This window comes from Saimiri boliviensis, chromosome 2, assembly GCF_048565385.1.
Source record: "Saimiri boliviensis isolate mSaiBol1 chromosome 2, mSaiBol1.pri, whole genome shotgun sequence".
NCBI classification, from domain to species: Eukaryota; Metazoa; Chordata; class Mammalia; order Primates; family Cebidae; genus Saimiri; species Saimiri boliviensis.
The window spans coordinates 96,293,891-96,312,263 of record NC_133450.1 but is presented as its reverse complement, the minus strand read 5'-3'; the positions used below and the strand labels follow the sequence as shown (position 1 = coordinate 96,312,263).

The following is an 18,373-nucleotide window of genomic DNA, read 5'->3' as shown; positions in this document are numbered from 1 at the left end:
TTCAGATGCCATGCAGCCAAAAGCAGCAGGAGCAGCAGTAAATGAAAGACCAACACCCACTATAGATATATTTAGGGAGGTGGAGCAATATTAGTCTAACGACCTGAAAATCTTCTCAACATCTAACCTCATTCTATGCAGCAGAGTGTGGAATGAAGAATTAATGCACAAAACATTTTGTAGGAAAAAAATCCATGAGCTCTGATGACAGCATGAGGCCAGTGAAGATAAGTGTTAAGGAAGGAAGGTATAAGAAGCTCTAGATTCTTGTCACAGAGAACGACAAGAACCACTTAGGTTGGTTCTTGACTTTCTCTGCGTGACCTTGGGCAAGTCACTTTCTAAGCTCCATTTGGTAAAAATGCCCATGCATTCTTGAGTTAAAGGCCCTAGCAATTAACAAACAGGCTAGGTGTCTGGCTTCTGCCTGTAATCCTAGTGCTTTGGGAGGCCGAGACAGGTGGACTGCTTAAGCCCAGAAGTTAAAGACCACCCTGGGTAGCATAGCAAGACCCTGTTTCTACAAAAAAACAAAAGAAACAAACATACAAAACAAAAACAAAAACAAAAAAACACACACACAAAAATGAGGCAAGCATGGTGGTGCATGCCTGTGGTCCCAGATACTTCAGAGGCTGACGCAGGACAATTGCTTGAGCCCAGGAGGTCAAGGCTGCAATGAGCTGTGTTCACACCTGGGTGACAGAGCAAGGCACTTTCTCAAAAGGCAAAACAAAACAAAACAAAACAGGAAAAGATCTCCCTCCAAACACAACAAATATTAAACTCAACGTCAAATGTTAAAAGCATTTCCATTCAACTCAGAAACAGCGCAACAACAGTCATCATTACTGCTATTACACAATACTGTACTAGAGGTTTAATCCGATACGGTAAGATAAAGAAAAATATATAAAAATGAGAAAGGAAGAGAGAAAAATTATTTAGAAGAGATATGATTGCTTACATAGAAAATCCAAGAGAAGGTCAGGCACAGTGGCTCATGCCTTCAATCCCAGCACTTTGGGAGGCTGAGGCGGGCGGATACCCTGAGGTCAGGAGTTTGAGACCAGCCTGGCCAAAATGGCAAAACCCTGTCTCTACTAAAAATACAAAAATTAGCTAGGTATGGTGGCATACGTCTGTAGTTCCAGCTACTTGGAAGTCTGAGGCAGAAGAATCACTTGCACCCAGGAGGCAGAGGTTGCAGTGAGCCGAGATATTACCAATGTACTTCAGCATGGGTGACATTGTTTATTATTTAAACAAAAAATAAAAATATAAAAAGAAAAAAATCCAAAAGAATCAATACATTTTCAGAATTCACAGAAGAGTTCAACAAGGTATCAGTTATTAGACTATAAAAAAATAGCCTTCTAATAGCAGTACCCAATTAGAAAAAGTATGGCTTTTTAAAAAAAGTACATAAGGCTTTCTAGATAAAATGTTAAAGACAAAAAAGACTACTTCAACAAAAAGAGAGATTTTATTCACGAATGGAAAGATCTAAATAAAATTAGTATATGTATTTCCAATCAATTGCTATGACATTTTCCCAGGAAATTAACAAACTGTTTTAAATTTCATATAGAAACATACAATTCCAAAATCAACCCAGGCAATTCTGAAAAACAGCAAAGACGGGGTACTTGCCCTATCAGATATAGACACAAATTATGAAGCTACAGAAATTCAAACAATGTACTATCCATGTAAAGACATATAAATGGATCAGTGGAAAAGAATAGAGCACAGAAAAACAGATCCATACAATGTGAAATTTTGGTTTATGATAGAACTGCCATTAAGCTTATGTGGAGAAATAACAGACAATTCAATAAACAGTATTGGCTAGCATTTCCTCCTAAAATATACTACACTACATCTGTATTTCACAAAACACACAAAAGTGAATTCTAAGTAGATTAAAGCAGTAAACATGAAAAACAAAACTCTAATACTCGCAGAAAATATAGATGATACCTGCAATTTAAAACATGAATAGCTTTTTAAAACAATACCCCAAAACACAAACCAATGTTAACTTCTACATGACCAAAAAAGATAAAAATAAAAACCAAATAAAATCAATTAGAATTTATAAGGCACTATGAGTCAATGATGAAAAGATAAAACAAAAGAAGAATGGACGAACAGACCAAATATCCACTTGAAAGCCTGCAGAGAGATGTTTCGGAAGCTTTATTCAAAACAAAGCAACCAAGATATCCTTTGGTGGGTGAGTAGATAAATAAGCTGTGACACATCCAGACGATGAAATATTTAGCACTAAAAAGAAATGAGCTGGCTGGGCATGATGGCTCATGTCCGTAATCCCAGCACTTTGAGAGGCTGAGGTGGGTGTATCACCTGAGGTCAGGAGTTCAAGACCAGCCTGGTCAACACGGGGAAACCCCATCTCTACTAAAAATACAAAAATAAGCCCAGCATAGTGGCAGACACCTGTAATCCCAGCTACTCAGGAGGCTGAGGCAGAAAAATCACTTGAACGCAGGAGGCAGAGGTTGCTGTGAACCAAGATCGTGCTGCGGCACTCCAGCCTGGGCAACAGAATAAGACTCCATCTCAAAAAAAAAAAAAAAAAAAAAAAAAAAAAAAAAAAAAAAAAAGTGGAGGAAACTTAAATACCTATTATGAAGTGAAAGAAATCAATCTGAAAAGGCTACATAATGGATGACTCCAAACACTGGATACTTTGGAAAGGGAAAAACTATGGATAAGGTAAAATGATTAGTGGTGGCAATAAGGAGAGAGGGATGAATAGGCAGAGCACAGAAGATTTTTAGGACAAACTATTCTGTACAATACTCCAATAGTAGATACACATGAGTATATATTTTTCCAACCTCATAGCACGTACAACACCAGAAGTGAGCCCTAATGTAAACTATGGTCACTGAGTGATAATGATATGTCAATGTAGATTCACCAATTAAAATAAATGTACCACTCTGGTACAGATTTTGATAGCAGGGAAGGTTGTGCATGTGTGAGGATAAAGAACATGTAGGAAAACTCTCTCTGTACTTTTGCTCAATTTTGCTGTGAACCTACAACTCCTGTAAAAACGAAAGTCTATTAATTTCTCAAAAATGAACAAATGATATAAAAAGGCAGTTCAAAAAAGAAGGAACTTAGATGTCCAATAACGATTTAAAAACGTATTTAGCTTTGTAAACTAAAATGAAATACTGTCTTTTTTTCTCGGAAATAAAAACAATAAAACAGATCATAATCAAGTGTTAGTGAGGATTTGAAGGAATAGGTTTTCATATATTGCTAGTTGGAATTTAAACTGGTAAAACCAACTGGGAGACAATTTGATAGTACTCTGTAATGAATTATGTGTATATTTAAAACACAGCAAGTTTACTTCTACTTCTAGGTTGATACTTGAGAGAAATTCTTACACACATGTACAAAACATGGTAATGACAATAACATACTGTTTATGGATATATACAGACAGAAATACATGCATGTGCGTCTGTATATTTTACAGTCCTGGCTACACACTGAACTTATGACAGTAGTCTTTGTGAAGGGAAGTCAGGAGAATGCGACTCAAAAATTTTACCAGTATTACTTTGATTTCAAGTTTGGCAAAATGACAAAATATCAACAATTATTAATTCTACATGATGGGATTTTTTTTCTGTCCTTCACTCTATTTTTATTTAAAAAAAAAAAAATCCTGTTTCACATAAAAATTCCAAGCACATTAGATCAAATGGCAGTGTGAATCTACCTGTATCTCCCCTCCTACATCCCATATCCCCTGAAATGGCAACAAAAGATGTTTACAAATTGTAGGAAAAGAGGGAAAACAAACATCCATAACATTGCTAGCAGACAGGAAAAAATACAGTTAAGAGAGTAAAAAAAAAGATGAGTGATTCTTGAAAGACAGAAAAAAGTTGGTATTGGTTTAAGGCAAGCCACAGCCCAAACTAAACACAAGAAATGGGTAAGGATTCAGATTCCTCCAAGCTGCAAGCCTACAAGCATAAGCAGCAGGCAGGGCTCTGGGTTAAGAGGTAGACAGTCCCGGCACCTCCATACCGTCCCCAGGCCCGGTGCTTCAGACGTTGTATAGGAACAGCATTTACCCACAGGCTCCAGCAGTGAGTGTGGGGGCTGACACCAGCAAGGAAGATTGGGTACCCTGGCGCTAGCCCAACTAAAATATTTTCAAATGTTTTCAGCAATGTTTAAAATATTTGAAAATGCTGCAGCCATTTGCTCTAAGAGTGAAGCAACCTAAATGATCATTAACAGGGAAATGTGGTTATAAATTACACTTGATTTTAGCCAAAAGGCCAAGAAGTGACTAGACGTAAATTATTAGTATGCCTATACTGTGAATTACAGTTTAAAAGAATAGATAACACATAGAAAAATCTGACATTTACCGAGTTTAAAAAGTACATATAAATATTCCTGTTTATAAAAAAATTCAATATGTATGGATAAATTAATGCATAGATAATCACCAAACTGTCAAGAACGATTACTTAGGGGAAGGGGGAGCTTACTATGTATGTCTATATTCATTGATTCTTTGACAGAATACATTTATAAATTACTAGTATAATTTAAAAACATAATGTGAATAAAAAACTATAGTTCTTTATTTGGAATTAAAATATGAAAAGTCATTAAACATTATCTTTAACCAAGAATTTCTCAAATAGGAAAAAAATACAAGAGTTCTGCACTCGTGGTAGTGACAGTGATTCACATTTTCTCAGATGGCTGAATACTTCCTGTCATATGACATAACTGGGTCAGCCAAAGTAATCCACATCTCATTTCAGAATGCATAAATAGAATTACTACAGGGATATTCAAATTGTAGTCTGGTGAAGGAAGACAACACTCATAGTTATTTCCTTAGGAACTGTGTCAGGCCTTCAATGGAGGAAGTGACACAATCTGCCTGAATCATTAAAATCCAATAGAGACTTATGTGAAGGAAATGCTGCAAAGCCATCTATGTTCCCCTGAAAATAGTGCCTGCTCCCTTACCCTCCCCATAAAAATAAAGTATTAAATAATCAATATCAGATACAATTCTAGTAAGGAATGAATCTCTACTAGATTCTTCCTGTTCCACCTTAACTCAACATTTATCTTAATATAAAATTTTTTATGAAGCATAAATTTCACACACATACATATATACGTAGATAGTTCATCCCATGCCCTATCCCTGGGGATAAGCTATGTCAGTCATCAGTCCTAAGTACATCACATAACTCCTGTTTTACGAAGAATTTGTGTGATACTTACTAAAAGTCTTACAGATGTCAGAAACGGCTTTGAAGACTCTATCAGAGAAATTCACTTTCACCTTTACATACTTCATGTTGGGAAGCTGCAGGCGGAGCAGTTTGTGCTGCGGGGTGAACTGAAGCCTCGCGTCCGCCTGGATACCACACTTATCCAAGGTCCAGTGCGTCTTCAGAAGCCAGGTTCTCTTCTTTTCCCACCAGAGCGCATGGTCAGACCAGTCTTTTTTTACATCTGTAAAAAAAACGAGACAATAAACAAACAAAATGCTTAAAAGTCACCGAGATTATTTCGAGAGACATTAAAAGCAGATAACTAGATAACTGGGTATTTAATAGAAACAACTGATTAACTGCTAAGTTCCTGTTATGTGACAGAAACAAAAGAAATATTAACAGCTGAGAAAACACGGTGTGTCCTGAAAAGACAGCATACGAGGTGGCTGAGGCCCAATATATAGGGCAACTAGGAATGTTTGAGTCAAGTACAAACTGGGACACATGGATGACAGAGAAAGTATTCTGTTATCAGAGAACAGACAGAACCCTGGGGGCTAGGACAGGAAGGATTAATAAAAGACTGGAGTTGGTGGGCTTGGAACTCATCCTATAGGAATGGATAATATTCTGGTGAGAAACTGAAAAGGCTGTGGTTTATGAAGTTACAGAAATGTGTCAAGGTGATTAAGGGGTGATGAAAAGATGGGGAACCAAAGTGAAGAGAAATCCATATCCTAGGTGAAGAAGAGGAGCATGGAAAACACCCATGAGTGACACTATAACCTAAGAGAAAGCTCTAAAAATAAAAAAAAAAAACCATTCTAGACACACATGCTCTCCCAAATAGATCCCAAAAACAGATCCAAAGTCACACAGCCCAACATTTTTCTCTTGAGTACATTTTGGTACAAGTATAACAGGAAACATTAATATCTGTTCAACTATTTAACAGCATTATGCAACTAAATAAAACCAAATAAAGAAAAGAATGTAATTTACACAAGATTTAGCTACCCCCCAGATAAGGCAGGTCATAACAATAAACTTGTAGCAGTAAACTCCAACTTCAACTAGTTATTTATTTACTTATAACTAGGCAGAAAGCTGGTTTTTAAAGCAGCAATCGAAGTAAAGAGTTTTGGGATCAATTTTATGTTAAACTTACTAAGTGCCAAAAAAAAAAAAAAGGGAATGTGATGTTTCAAACAAAACAAAACAAAACATACAAAGGCAACAGGCACAGCATGGTGGCTCACGCCTGTGATCCAAGAACTTCGAGAGGCTGAGGCTGGAGGATCGCTTCAGCCCACGAGTTTGAGACCAGCCAGGGCAACATGGTGAAGTCCTATCTCTACAAACATTTTTTTTTTTTTTTTAAATTAGCCAGGCATGATGGCATGTGTCTCTAGTCCCAGCTACTCAGGACACTGAGGTAGGAGGATCACTTGAGCCCAGAAGGTCAAGGTTGCAGTGAGCTGTGATCTGACACTGTAATCTAGCCTGGGCAATTGAGACTCTGTCTCAAGGAAAACAACAACAATGATAGCAGCAGCTAAACAAAGCTTTCCGGGGGAAGGAAAAAAATGTGAATACCGAGCACAGTGGCTCATGCCTATAATCTCAGGACTTTGGGAGGCCGAGGGGGGCAGATTGCTTGAGCCCAGGAATTCAAGACCAGCGTGGCCAATTTGGTGAAATCCTATCTCTATTAAAAAAAATTAGCTGGGCATGGTATGGTGGCATGTGCCTTTAGTCCCAGTTACTCAGGTGGTTGAGGTGGGAAGATTGCCTGAACTTGGGAGGAGATCAAGGCTGCAGTCAGCTGGGATTCAACCACTGTACTCTAGCCTAGGTGACAGAGTGAGACCTTGCCTCAAGGAAAAAAAAAGTAAATAACTTTTTTGCAAATAAAAATGAAAATGATCATGCTTCTGAAATAAAGCTCATTTTAATATAATCACACCTTTAAAGAGTTCATCAACTTTAAGACATTTAGAAGCATGTATTAATCTAAGATTGAAAATAACATACACATAACTAGTCTATCTCTAAATAAAAAATCAAATTCCCACATTGATTATACGCCTCAAACATCTTCTACCATGGTGAGATTGACTTGATACAACTGAAATTCTCATTATGGAAGAAACATGCCACAGGTAGAAAAAGACTTTCAATTCCCCAGATGTTAAAAACCTATTTTAATCAATAAGTACTTTAATGGGAGAAATACAGTTACAGTTACTTGTGATCATATTACCATTTTGAAATGTTAATATCTGTGGTTTTGGCAAAGCTCTGCTAATCATGTTATCTGGAGTCTGACAAAAGAAACCCACGTAACTGCTACTTGATAACCACTTGCTTAATTGTACATTGTACCCTACAGCCTACTTTCTAGCACAGAATTTGCTAACTTTTGGAAACAAAAAATTCTGATCTACCTCATGGAAGACAACTAAGGTTAGATAACTGATCACAAATTACTTTTCTAAGAATAGAAAACTAAGGGCAGAAAAAGATAACTTGTATAGAATGCTGGGAACCAAGCAGAGCTCAGGCTGAGCTGAACTGAATGATGGGTAGATAGCATATACAGGTTGAGTATCTCTGAGCTCAAAATCTGAAATGCAAAATGCTCAGAAACTGAAAAATCAGAAACCGGAAAAAAAGTTTTAGACTTTGGAACACTTCGGATTTTGGGATTTGAAGTGCTCAACTGGTAAGTATAATGCAAATATTTCAAAATTCAAGATCAGAAACACTCTGGTCTCAAGCTTTCCGATAAGGAATATTCAACTTGTAAAACTTTTATTCCCATACCTAGTGTCAGTGTCAACCATTAAGGAAGCTACATCATATACTCCCAGTGGAGAGGAAAGGAGAAAAAGAGCTGTAAGAGTAATGAGTCCAAGAGGACTGACATGTTATTTGGGTTCCTCCAACAGGCATCCCTGACCTAAGAACTTGGGGGCAAGCAGCTTATTTGTGGGAAGGAAATCCCAGGAAGCACACCTGAGGGCATCACTGAAAGTCAGACAGGGAGAAAAGCCAATGGAGGTTCACTCACTGCTGTGAGCACCTGCAGGTCAGTCCTTCAGGCATGCCTCAGAACTCTCCCAAGAGGAGAAAGATGCGGTATCTCTCCACTTCCTCCTTAAGGGTTGCTCCTGGGGCCATCACCTTTAAAACTTTTAACACGGCTGGGCACGGTGGCTCCCGCCTGTAATCTCAGCACTTTGGGAGGCTGAGGTGGGTGGCTCTCGAGGTCAGGAGTTCAAGACCAGCCTGGCCAACACAGTGAAACCCCCATCTCTACTAAACAAACAAATAAACAAAACTCTTTAACACTTCTTGGCTGCCAGCATGGGGCTGGCTGCCCTGCATTCAGGCAGAGCAAGATCAGAGGTCCCTGCACCTAAGGAAAAGGGCTTGTCAGCAAATTGGGGATCTGCCCACCAGGAGTGCAGGTAAAAGAAAGAGGGGGGCCTCCACAGCACCTGTTACAAGCCTGAAAGAAATGTTTATTAAATGTTTTTAAAGGCAGCTTTTTTATTGCAGAAGCAGGGCAGAAGCAATGCTGCAAAGACATGATAAAAGACAGGCTTAAACAATATGGCCCAGCAGTAGGTGCTAAAAGATACAGGGCAAAGACACCACGATAAGGAGCTTTTGGGGACAAAATTTACATATGGACACTAATAAAGAAGTAATTGTCGGCCAGGCGCGGTGGCTCAAGCCTGTAATCCCAGCACTTTGGGAGGCCGAGGCGGATGGATCACGAGGTCGAGAGATCGAGTCCATCCTGGTCAACATGGTGAAACCCCGTCTCTACTAAAAGTGCAAAAAATTAGCTGGGCATGGTGGCACGTGCCTGTAATCCCAGCTACTCAGGAGGCTGAGGCAGGAGAATTGCCTGAGCCCAGGAGGCGGAGGTTGCGGTGAGCCGAGATCGCGCCATTGCACTCCAGCCTGGGTAACAAGGGCGAAACTCCGTCTCAAAAAAAAAAAAAAAAAAAAAAAAAAAAAGAAGTAATTGTCACCAACCACAAAATCTAAAGACAGTTTTTAACATGTGAGGTATGAAAAGGACTACTGATTAAGAACTGAACTTTCCAAGTCAACACTACATAAATGTGAAGCTGGAGGTTAGCAAACTATAATGGCCCAAGGACCAAATCCTGCCTTCTGCCTTTTTACGGCCCACAAGCCAAGAACAGGTTTTGTACAGTCATGTGCTACTTAACAATGGGGATATGATCTGAGAAATGCAATGTTAGGCAAGTTCACTGTTGTGTGAACATCACAGGGTGTGTTCACAAACCTGGAAGGCACAGCCTACTACACACCTAGGCTATATGGTATGGCCTCTTGAACCTAGGATACAAACTTGTACCTACGTTAGTGTACTGAATGCTGTAGGCAACTGTAACACAGTGGTAAATATTTGGGTAGCTAAACATAGAAAAGGTACAGTAAAAATAAGGCATTATTAATCTTACGGGACCATGGTTGTATAAACAGTCTGCTGTAGTTGACTGAAACATTGTTATACAGCTCCGTGATCCACCCGCCTTAGCCTCCCTAAGTGCTGGGATTACAGGCGTGAGCCACCGCGCCCGGCCAGCTCCTGACTCTATTTTTAAGTGGTGGTGGAGGTATCGGGAATATAAAGAACAGTATTTATATAATGTTATATAAAGTTCGAATTTCAATGCCCATAAACAGTTTTATGAAACACATCCACAGGACTCTGTTCACACACTGCCTATGACTACTTCTGCACTACAACATTAGAGTTACTGGGACACAGACCGCATGGCCCACAAAGCCCAAAACACCTACTATTTACAGGTAAAAAGAAAAAGAAAAGAAAACTTTGCAGGCCCCTGCTGTAAGCAATGTTATCTTGTACTTAGATAATGGTGCAATAAAATCTCAATTTTCCATCAATTAGGCTTCCAACTGTGACCTCAGAAACATGTATTTCCCCAGATACCCATTATTCCCTTTAAAATCTGACCCTCCCCCATCAATTCCCCCTCAGTTTCTCATCAAAGGAGCTACCCACCTGCACCCAGCAAGAGAAGGGGATAGGATCCAAAGATTACATACTGGACATCCTATGAGTGGTCTGTTTACCCACAGAAAAAAAAAAGCTCTCTTACTGACTAGCAATGCTGGTAAGACCAGTCTTTTTTACCCGGACAAACTAGTGGATGAGTAAGACCACAGGAAAAAAAATTAGACAAAATAAAAGCAGAAAGAGGAGAACAGGAAAAAATCAGAAGTATCAATACCACTCATGGCAACAGATAAAAACAGAAAACTAGGTGTTTTAACAGCAAAGTAGAGAACAGTGTTAGAAGATGGAGAAGCTGGACTGCAGGATCTTCTGACTTATGTTCAAATAGTGGGCTTTTCGGTAGCATTCCTGAAGACTGAACACACTACCAACCTAGACAGCACTACTTACAGAGTAATCACTACTACAGAGTAAGAACATCAAACAGTGTTATAAAAACATTTGTGAATTTAACAAATATCTGTTCAACAAGTATTGTGTGCAAGAAAGCATTGTTCTAGTGCTAAAAATATAATGATGAACAAAACAAAGTTCCAGTATCACTGAGGGAGACCAAGGTGGCTAGAGGAGGGGAAACAAAGATCAGGAGGAGGTGGCATCTGAGAGCCAGGCAGGAGCCTTGTAGGCCATAGTGCGTGGTTCAGATGTTATTATGAAGGAGAGAAGCCCCTAGAGCAGTAGTTTTCTGCCTGATTGGCATTAGAATCATCTGAGCAGCTTTTTTTTTTTTTTTTTTTTAAAAAGAGGAGACAGGGTCTTGCTACATTGCCTGGCTGGTGTGTAGTTATTCACAGGTGCAATCCCACTACTGATCAGCACGGGAGTTTTCACCTGCTCTGTTTCCAACCTGGGCTGGTATACCCCTCCTTAGGTGACCTGATGGGTCACCCGCTTCCAGGAGGCCACCATATTGATGCTGAACTTAGTGCAGACACCCGATCGGCATAGTGTACTACAGCCCAGAACTCCTGGGCTCAAGCGATCCTCCCATCTCAGCCACCAGAGTAGCTGGGACTACAGGCACACACGACCGCGCTGGGCCTGAGCAGCTTTTAAAAAATAGTGATGCCTGGCCCTGCCCTAAACTAGGGCTATTTTGGTTTGTGAACAGCTGTCTATATTTTCCCAAGGGAGATGAACGCTGGTACTTCCTACTCCACCATCTTGGTGACGTCTCTCAAACCGACTGTATCAGAATCTCTCTGGGTCTCGAGAATGGTTTTAAGCAGAAGTCATTTATGTTTCAAAATCATTACTGATAATATTGAATAAGTGTGGAGATGGGGGTATGCAGAGTTCACATTTGGAAGAGAGCATGCAAGAAGTTAACGTAAGAGTGGAAATACAACCATTTCAGTTGTAATGGTTGGGAGGTGAGGAAGTACAAATAAGAAATATAGACAGCTTTTCCTCGGTATTTTACTGTAGCTAGGAGAATAGCTGGTAGATAGTCAGAAAGGGAATGGCAGGCCCAAGGAGTATTTTTAGCTTTGTTTTTAAAAAGGGAAAGTGATTACAGCATTATTTTAAAAGTGGTTGAAATGATCTCATATTTCTGATCATTTATAATTATTTATATTTATTATCATTCATTAATTTGCCCTTCAGCATAGTATCACTTCAAAACTTTCTAAAGACCTGACAGCCCTCTCAAACAGGCAAAGCAATGTTTTCCCAACTCTAGAAAATTAGCTCTTTCTTTGGTGCTGCCTTTATATTACATTACCTATCTTATTTTGAAACTAACGGTATCTCGACATCAAGTCACACAATTGGCTCTACTCAGAATATCACAAGAACATACTTATTCTATTCATTAGTAGCAAAAACAAATTTTATACACTGATGAAAATCCTGAGAAAAATGATGGTATACCAATCGAGAAGCATTTATCCAGACAAACATAAAAACTAACTGCACACCAAAAAGCACTGAAAGGCCAGGAGGAGTGGCTCATGGCTGTAATCACTGCACACTGGGAGGCAAAGGTGGGCAAATCATTTGAGGTCAGGAGTTGGAGTTCAAGATCAGCCTGGCCAATATGGTGAAACCCGATCTCTAGTAAAAATACAAAAAGTAGCTGGGCCTGATGGTGCACACCTGTGTAATCCCAGCTACTCAGGAAGGCTGTGGCAGGAGAATTGCTTGCACCCAGGAAAGCAAAGGTTGCAGTGAGTCAAGATTGTGCCACTGCACTCCAGCCTGGATGACAGAGAAAGACTCCATCTCAAAAAAAAAAAAAAAAAAAGGCACTTAATTGCACAAATACAGTGTATAGGTGTGTGTGTTTGTGTGTAGTAGTTTATCTCGACGCAGTAACTCTTTTATTGTTTGAGACAGAGTCTCGCTCTGTTGCCCAGACTGGAGTGCAGTGGTGTAATCTCAGCTCACTGCAACCTCCCTCTCCCAGGTTCAAGTGATTCTTCTGCCTCAGGCTCTGGAGTAGCTGGGACTACACACAGGCACCACCACACCCAGATAATTTTTGTATTTTTAGTAGAGGCTGGGTTTCACCATGTTGGCCAGGCTGGTCTTAAATTCCTGACCTCAAGGGATCTGCCTGCCTCAGCCTCCGAAAGTGCCGGGATTTACAGGAGTGAGCCAACGCGCCTAGCATGGAGGCAATAACTCTTGAAAGCACTTAGTAATCTAGTGTATTACAGCACAGCTTGTCTCGAAAGTGGCAAGTTAAACCATAACAGACTATGCAACTGTAACTTGTAAAACCCACTATATGCAGAACAGATTTCCGACATCAACACACATTGAAGTTTTCCTTTAGCTAAAGACTGAGTAGAAGCATAAACGCATTAGAATGACTTTAAAAGGAAAATGGTTATCTACAAATAATTATAAATAATGGCAAGCAAATGAAAATACTATTGGATCACTAAAGTAATGATTTACTTTTCCATGTGGCATCAAAATCCATAAGGAAATAACTGTTGAATTTCTCTGAATTTGCATAAAGTAAAGCTTTGGGAAACTTTCTAGACATGAACTCCCCTACACGTTCTAACCTAGACTCTGGACCATGTTCTAAATAAATATTTTGGTTTTTCAGAATAGCAGGTTCGGTATTTCAAACATTAGATGACTGAATGCAACCCACATGCACGCACGTACACACACAAACACACACCCTGGCACTTGGCCAGATGTTAGCAAATATCATCAGAGTAGGTTTATTCATCTGCATTATAAAACCATTCAAGGCATACACCATGCCCAAAAACTTGCTCTTAGAGTCCATTTCTCTAAGGTCATGATTTTCAGTTATCCTCCAGGTACAGGCCAATTTTTATTTAGTACATATTTTAAATTCGATTTTAGACTTTCAAAAGTAAGCCACCACAAATACAAGCTTTCTCAGAAAGGCTGGGCGGTGGGGGGGTGGTAAAAAGTTATACAATTATGAAGTCATCATTTGTTTTCCTTCTCTGGGGAAGAAAAGGTATTTTATGATTTACTTATAAATTTAGCTTGTTCAATAATTCTTTGTAAGTCAAGAACTACATAGATTATAGTTTACTGTACCTAGCAAAATTCTTACTTCTATAATAAATTTTAGTGAAATACGTTAACTCTTCAAACCACTTCATCAGCATTCTGGAAAGAATTCTGTGTCCCTTCATTATTTAACAGATCTCATCACACTACTCTGTTGCACATAACAGTATCTGACAGACACTGAAACTCTTAAGATTAACACTGCAAATCGCTAAAATATTTACTGAATCAACAAAAATATCCTCCCTCAACTGTAACAGAATGCTCCTCAAATTCAGGAAGTGGTTGTATACTTGCTTTACAAATATAACATCTGTGTATTCTAAGGAACAGAAGGCTTGGGTTTCTCATCATTAGAGGCTGAGTAAACACTTAGCTTAGTCTACCAAATAGCTTTTGGTATCACAGTGCTCTCCCACTCCATGAGACACTGAAAAGAAAGAAGAGAAGAAAAGAAAAGAAAAGAGGGGAGGGGAAGGGAAGGAAGAAAGAAAAGAAAGAAAAAATATATATAGATATTTCAAAGCTTTTTGCTAAAGAGAAACTATTATGCCCCACTTTATGCAATTCCAGCTCACTTATACTCTAGAAAATATGAGCACAAATACATTATTACACAATACATTATTGAAAGCACCCTATTTAATGTTTTCCTAATAGGATTTCTTTTTTTTTTTTTTTTTGAGACGGAGTTTCGCTCTTGTTACCCAGGCTGGAGTGCAATGGCGCGATCTCAGCTCACCGCAACCTCCGCCTCCTGGGTTCAGGCAATTCTCCTGCCTCAGCCTCCTGAGTAGCTGGGATTACAGGCACGCGCCACCATGCCCCGCTAATTTTTTGTATTTTTCGTAGAGACGGGGTTTCACCATGTTGACCAGGATGGTCTCGATCTCTCGACCTCGTGATCCACCCGCCTCGGCCTCCCAAAGTGCTGGGATTACAGGCTTGAGCCACCGCGCCCGGCCTCCTAATAGGATTTCTAATTCCTAATTGACTGTTTTGATACAGGCTGCTAAGATTCAATTACTGGCCAGGCTCACCCCTGTAATCCCAACACTTTGGAAAGCTGAGGTGGGTGGATGGCTTAAGCCCAAGTGTTCAAAACCAAACTGGGTAACACAGCAAAACCTCGTCTCTTATTAAAAAAAAAAAAAAAAAAAAAAGCCAGGCACAGTAGCCTGTGCCTGTGGTCCTAGCTACCGGGAGGCTGAGGTGGGAGAATCTCTTGAGTCTAGGTGGTCAAGGCTGCAGTGAGCCATGATCTCATCACTGTACTCCATCCTGGGCAACAGTGCAAGGTCTTGTCTCAAATAAATAAACAGATAAATAAATAAAATGCAATTATTTGTTTTCATTATTAAAATTTTTTTAGTTGTTCACGTGTCAAGAAAAATGCTTAGTAGAGACTTGATCAAATCCCACTCCTGTTCTTTTGGCACGAGAGCTGCAGCCTATGCCCGACCACACATCTGTGGACTGTTGCCCACGATCTGACTTGGGCCTTCAAACTTTGCACAGTAGCTGCTACTAACTTTTTGAGGTAATACTCACATTCCTGGAGACTCAGTTCTGCCTCACCCCAATCACTAGAGGCCAACTAAGGACCAGCCCAGCACCTCTTGGACTTTATTGAATACCATAATGTTGTCAGACTAAAGAGAAAAATGAAGTCATTCTTTCAAAAAAACAAAGTTGATCAAATAACTTATTTTCTCTTACCTTAAGTAACCACATCTTAAAAATAAGTAAGTAACTTAGAGTTTGGAATGAAGAGGAAGATGTTACTTTTAGGTGGTATGAATTTCTAGTTGCATATCTTTAAAGTATTAATTCAGGAAAGAAATGTAAAATTTGTGTAGTATTCTCACATGTCCATAAACTAGAAGCAAAGTTTATATTACATTAGATAATCTTTGCTAAGGCAACATGTCATTGTGACTTTTAAGTACAGAAACTTTTCTGGGCACGTGACTTATTTCTGATAAATATATACTTTTGTATTCTGCTAATACTGTAATACTTCATGGTTTCATTTTGTTTTAGGATCTTCTTGAGCCCCCAATGAGATGATATAACTATTACCATAATCAAGAGTTGACTGGAGGCAAAGAACAGTACAATCCTAGTGTGCTAGTGACAGAGCCACTAAAGAATCTGGTTCTAACCTACTGTAAGCAAACCATGCAGACTAACCAGACCAGAAAACGTCATTTTCCTGCCTTTCAAAATAAGACCTTCAGGCTACGTGCTCATACCATTTCCCTATACCCCTCAGTGGCTCATCTCTGTTAAATGTAGAGGACTTTTCCCTCTTTATTTCACAGCCAGGCAGACTGAAACAATTACTGTACGTTTGCCCAAGACACCCCTGGGGAATCCTACTATGTTTTTTTCTGTCTACCACTGTATTTCAAACTAATCACACTTCTGAGAATCCTCCTCCTTCTTAGTAGACAACCATGGATTCTACTGTAGAAAATAAATACAGACACCATCAGATTCAAACTCTTTCACCTTCACGCCAATCCAATCTACAAGCCTTCATAAGTTTGTGCCCAGATGGCCCTCCTGTCTTTGTGTTAAGATGAAACAAGTGGCTCTTCCTGTCTATCCAACGCCAATCCCACCTCCTGTGCTCTGCTGCCCTTCCAGTCTTCTAGGAACTATGTGCTTCTCTCCTTAAACCGGCTCTCCATTTGTCTCATCCATTCTCATGGCTTTAAAAGACGCTTACTTTTCTCACTGGTATCAGCAGCCCAACCTTCTGCTCAGACCCCCAGCCTACACACCCTACTGCCTATCTCACATCTCCTCCTGATGTAACTCTCTAAAAATGTAACCCAATTTTTTTCTTATCCCTACTGTTGTTATATTAAATAGTACCAACCATCAACCCAGTTGCTCAAGCTAGGAATCTGAAAGTCATTGATTTTCTCTTTCCCTCATTCCTTACATTTACCAGCAAACTGTCAAATCCACTTCCAAAAATCTCCACCCCAGTCTCTACCAGTACCGCCGTATTTCAGGCCACCATCATCTCTTGCCCGGACTACTGCCACGGCCTCCTAGCTGGTTTCCATCAATCCACTCAGCATTTTCCATACAACAGCCAGAGTCATCTATGCAACACTTTCATGCCATTCCCCTGCTGAAAATCCTTTTCAACTGCTTTTAACTGCACTTAAATAAAATCCAAATGCTTTAGCAGGTCTACAAAGCCCCACACAACACGGCCTATCTACTCCTCAGAATGTATCCTAAGCTACTCTTCCTTTGCTCCATCCACACTGGCCTTCTTTTAGTTCTAAGAATCATATAACAACTCAATTTTTTCCTGCCTCAATGCCCTTGCACATGCTACTCCACTCCTGGAATGTCTAACTCTCCCTCATCTTCTAGATTTTAGCATCAATTCCATATTTTCAGAAGTCTTTTTTTAGCTACCCTAGCCCTCCAACGTTCTACGTCTCTTCATAATGTTTGATTTCAGTACCCTGTGACACCACTGACCAAAATTTATATTCATTTTGTTTGTTGCTGGTGGGAGGGGGAAGAGGGTGCTATCTTTCTTTTCTAATACATTATAAACTGTCTAAGAAGACAAGGGCAGGCCGGGCGCGGTGGCCCAAGCCTGTAATCCCAGCACTTTGGGAGGCCGAGGCAGGTGGATCACGAGGTCGAGAGATCGAGACCATCCTGGTCAACATGTGAAACCCCATCTCTACTAAAAATACAAAAAAACTAGCTGGGCGTGGTGGTGCGTGCCTGTAATCCCAGCTACTCAGGAGGCTGAGGCAGGAGAATTGCCTGAGCCCAGGAGGCGGAGGTTGCGGTGAGCCGAGATCGCACCATTGCACTCCAGCCTGGGTAACAAGAGCGAAACTCCGTCTCAAAAAAAAAAAAGAAGACAAGGGCAATATCTATTTTGATCACCATTATATTTTTAGCACCTAGCACAGTGCTGGGCAGGCGAAAAATAGTTGATAAATGAGTGAATCCTCATTTTGAAAATTTTAAAGGTCTCTTATTACTCAAAACAATCTCAATGAGAAACTTATTTTTAAACCATCAAAAGTAAATACAAGTTTTACCAATTTAGTTGTATGTCTGAAGAATCCATTTTATCTTCAACTTCAGAATTAAAATATACTTCCATACTAACCAGAAAAGTGGTAGAGATTCCCCTAGACAAAGGAAATAAAACTGAAGAGACATCCTGTTCTCTCTCACATCTTCTAAAAGAATGAATTCCTTTTTTCAAGACAATCCCTACTGTGCAGAACGATTACGTTCCAAAAGTCTACCTGTAAGTCTGAGAATTCAGATTCATCACAGAAAAACACTATAGTTAGGTTCCAAATCATAAGTTCCTCAACCAAATATAACCTGATATATACAACAAGCAATACTCTCCCATACCAACTGTATTATAAAGCATTCTGCAGAATGTATGGTCAATGCTTCA

At 39.7% G+C, this 18,373-nt stretch overlaps 1 protein-coding gene across 6 annotated transcripts in view; it reads right to left on the bottom strand.

Moving 5' to 3' along the window:
* Positions 1–18,373, bottom strand: part of FERMT2 (FERM domain containing kindlin 2) — a 94,975-nt gene that overhangs the window by 52,919 nt on the left and 23,683 nt on the right. For all 6 annotated transcript variants that reach the window (XM_039469092.2, XM_039469093.2, XM_039469095.2 and 3 more), the window contains exon 3: positions 5,314–5,547. In XM_039469092.2, coding sequence (XP_039325026.1) covers positions 5,314–5,547 — 234 coding nt within the window. The remainder of the gene's footprint in view (positions 1–5,313; positions 5,548–18,373) is intronic.